This window comes from Etheostoma spectabile, chromosome 1 (genome assembly GCF_008692095.1).
Source record: "Etheostoma spectabile isolate EspeVRDwgs_2016 chromosome 1, UIUC_Espe_1.0, whole genome shotgun sequence".
Taxonomy (NCBI): domain Eukaryota; kingdom Metazoa; phylum Chordata; class Actinopteri; order Perciformes; family Percidae; genus Etheostoma; species Etheostoma spectabile.
Genome location: NC_045733.1, coordinates 30,312,156 through 30,315,303, shown reverse-complemented (window position 1 = coordinate 30,315,303; position 3,148 = coordinate 30,312,156). Strand labels below are relative to the sequence as shown.

The following is a 3,148-nucleotide window of genomic DNA, read 5'->3' as shown; positions in this document are numbered from 1 at the left end:
CAATTTCAAATGATGTCCTCAAAAGCTAAATTTCTCAACATCTGTTTCATCTAAAAAGAAACATTTCTCTGTTTGTTCATCTCACTTCAATTTTATTGCTGCAAAATGGGACAAACCGACCAACACATACATAATAAAAGGTCGATACTTGGCGCCTGTGTATTAATACATTATTGCCACTGAAAATATCGCGATACTATGCTGTATCGATTTGTTTTCCCACAGTGTAGCTATTAAATGCAACAGTGGCTTGCAGACAGAGATTAACAGTCTATGGAGCAGAGTGCATGGGCAGAGTGGCTCTGCAGCAGAAGCGGCTCTACAACCACCGGAAGTGACGTGATTGTAAAGGAGTCAGCCTCACGTGAGCCCCCAATCAGCTGATAAAAGTCAGCCGCAGCGGTTTGGCGACAACACAACAGTCTGAACCTGGAAACTGCCCCGTCATTGTTGTAGTTCTCCTCCGACTGTTACCATGAAGGTTTTACTGCTGTTTGTGTTCGCGGCGTTAGCCCTGACCAACGACGCACTTATCCGGTAAGAATATTAAATAATACAAGATTTTTAAGCGAAGGAAACACGATGTATGTGAACTAGCTATTGCTAGCTAACATGCCAGTTACACAATGTTATCTAACACTTAGCTAGCTAGTAACGGAACACGGTATAGTACATTTTAAACCTGCAATATCTACGAAGTCACGTAAGAGAGAGAAGTGCGTTCACTAGCATCTCTATATATATGCAGTGTGTGTGTGTGTATATATAGAGAGAGCTAACGCTAGCTAGCTTTTATCTCCTCTGTTCCAGCGAGGACAGTAATGTGGAACAGTAACCTGGGATCCCAGCACTTCTCTGTAGACTTAAGCACATCTTTCTTCTGCCAGGGAGTCCTGGTAAAGATGAGCAGCAAAATTGTGTTTTTATAAAGCCTACTAGGAAGACGGATAACCTCACAAAACCCACCAAAACAGAAGAATCATGGGATAAAATGGCACCATTTAAAAAGCAATAACATTGTCCCGTAAACAATGACTCAAACCCATCGAGAGGTGGAAGCTTGTATTTGCCCTGCAGCTCATTCCAAGCTTGCGGGGTGTGGGAGGAAAAAGACAAAGGTGGGAGTTTAGCCCAGCTCTGTTCAGATGAGTAGACCTCTTACGTGATTTAGTGTCTGGAGAAATGTATGTACCACGGTAATTTAGCTAGTAAAACTTCAACAATATGAATGTATATACCGGGAACAAGCAGGCTTTTCAGGTTATAATGTTCAGTTCGTGTTTAAAGTGGTTTTAGAGCTGTTGGGACACTATTCCTTCAAGCAGATGAGTTTCTTTAGCCTAGCCTTATTTAGAGATATATCGCCTCCGAGTGTGAATGAGTGTGAATGTTTATCTGATGAGCAGGTGGCACCTTGTACAGCAGCCTCGGCCACAGTGTATGATTGTGTGTGAATAGTTCCTGTACTATGTTACAGTGCTTTGAGTAATTGTTAAGAATAGAAAAGCACTATAAGAACAGTCCATTTACAAAGAGTTTAACCAGAGCCACACCAGCAACAAAGATAGAAATCATATCACATACGTATAGGGATAGTACTATACAGTTGTTAAAAATATATGACACACTGGTATTGGATCAGTACACAGTATTGGCCGATACATAAGTTCTGGTATTGGACTATCTCTAGCCTTATTAGTATATGTTGGGTGCACAACACAATAGGCAAACCAGTCTCTTTCAACATAAACTGAACATTTTAATCTTAATCAAGGGAAGATTTACTGTTGTATTAGACCGGGTTAGTTTTAGCTTGGTGTACCTATGGCAACTGAGTGTGTGTGAACATGTTGACTTAATGGGGACCGATATTGCTGCCTTGTGCAAAAGACTTGCAATGAATTGCAACACTGATATCTTTGTGCCGATAAGGAGGAAGTCTGTTGGTCAAATCTTATCTGCAAGGCCACCAGTGGTTTGTGTATTTCATAGATGAAGTAGCCTGAAAATCAAGTATAATTTGTACTAGAGCTGTGCAATTAATTGAATTTTGATTGCGATTTTGGCTTTGTTATGATCATAGAAACAAAGTAATTGAGGAAAAACAATAATTTTGCACATTGCAGTTAGCAAGTAAATTCTTATTTAGTCTTTCTCATACAATTTCGTTTTTTGTATTTTATTGCTTGTTTTCAAAAGATTGTGAAAGTGTACTTGTATTGTGTTTAATACTAATAAAACATTTGAATATATATTTTAAGGGGAATTCAAAAGGTTCAATGGGAAAAGTATTAAGGGATATTTCACAGTTGCCAATCATGATTATGTTAAAGAATCATAATTTAATATTGACCAAATATTAAGTTTATTTTTTTTTCTCATCATTCAGAATTCCCTTAAAGAAGTTCCGTTCCATCAGACGTGAGCTGACAGACTCGGGGAGAAGACCCGAGGAGCTTCTGGCCCACAGGCACTCCCTTAAGTACAACTTTGGCTTCCCCTCCAGTAATGGACCCACTCCCGAAACCCTGAAGAACTACCTTGACGTAAGCATCCCTCTCCAAACCACTGAACGGTGCACTCTTAAGGCTTCCCTTTCCCCTAATGCATCGCTCCGAAGCTCAAAAGCCGAGCTAGGGGAGCGCCACAACAAAAGGCCCTCTTGTGCTGGGACCGCCTCGGCCCGATTCTGTAAATCCTCCCAGCTGAATGGTGAATTAGACTTTGCCAATCAAGACCAGAAAATCCTCTGAACATTTTTTTTTATATATATAAAAGAGAGGCTGTTTCAATTTGTGGTAGGCTAATATCCGCGTTTAGGTGATGAGCTGAGAGTGACCGAAGAGGGAACATTTACCGCATGACGGCTGACTCACTGTTGATCTGTAAGCCTCTTGATCCCCGTCAGCTGACAGAAAGATTGTTTGCTCTCGGTTTTACTTAAAGTATTAGGCAATCCCCTTTTTATCTTCAATAATGAAATCAGTCAGCCTTTTAAAGATTGTAAAAGGAGAAGAGTGAAAAACATTAGACTCTGAGTGGCTTTAGATGGATCATCTGATCATCTTCTTTTAAGCTATTGTGCTTCAATAGGTTTCCCAATTTGGGTGTTTATATAAAATAAGTAACTACCATAGTTACTATGGGG

General features: G+C 40.1%; 1 protein-coding gene across 1 annotated transcript in view; it reads left to right on the top strand.

Moving 5' to 3' along the window:
• Positions 1-271: 271 nt before the first annotated feature.
• ctsd (cathepsin D) overlaps positions 272-3,148 on the top strand; it is an 8,842-nt gene continuing 5,965 nt past the window's right edge. Inside the window, exons 1-2 of the mRNA XM_032512341.1 lie at positions 272-537; positions 2,390-2,546. Of these exons, the coding sequence (XP_032368232.1) occupies positions 476-537; positions 2,390-2,546 (219 nt within the window). The 5' untranslated portion in view covers positions 272-475. The remainder of the gene's footprint in view (positions 538-2,389; positions 2,547-3,148) is intronic.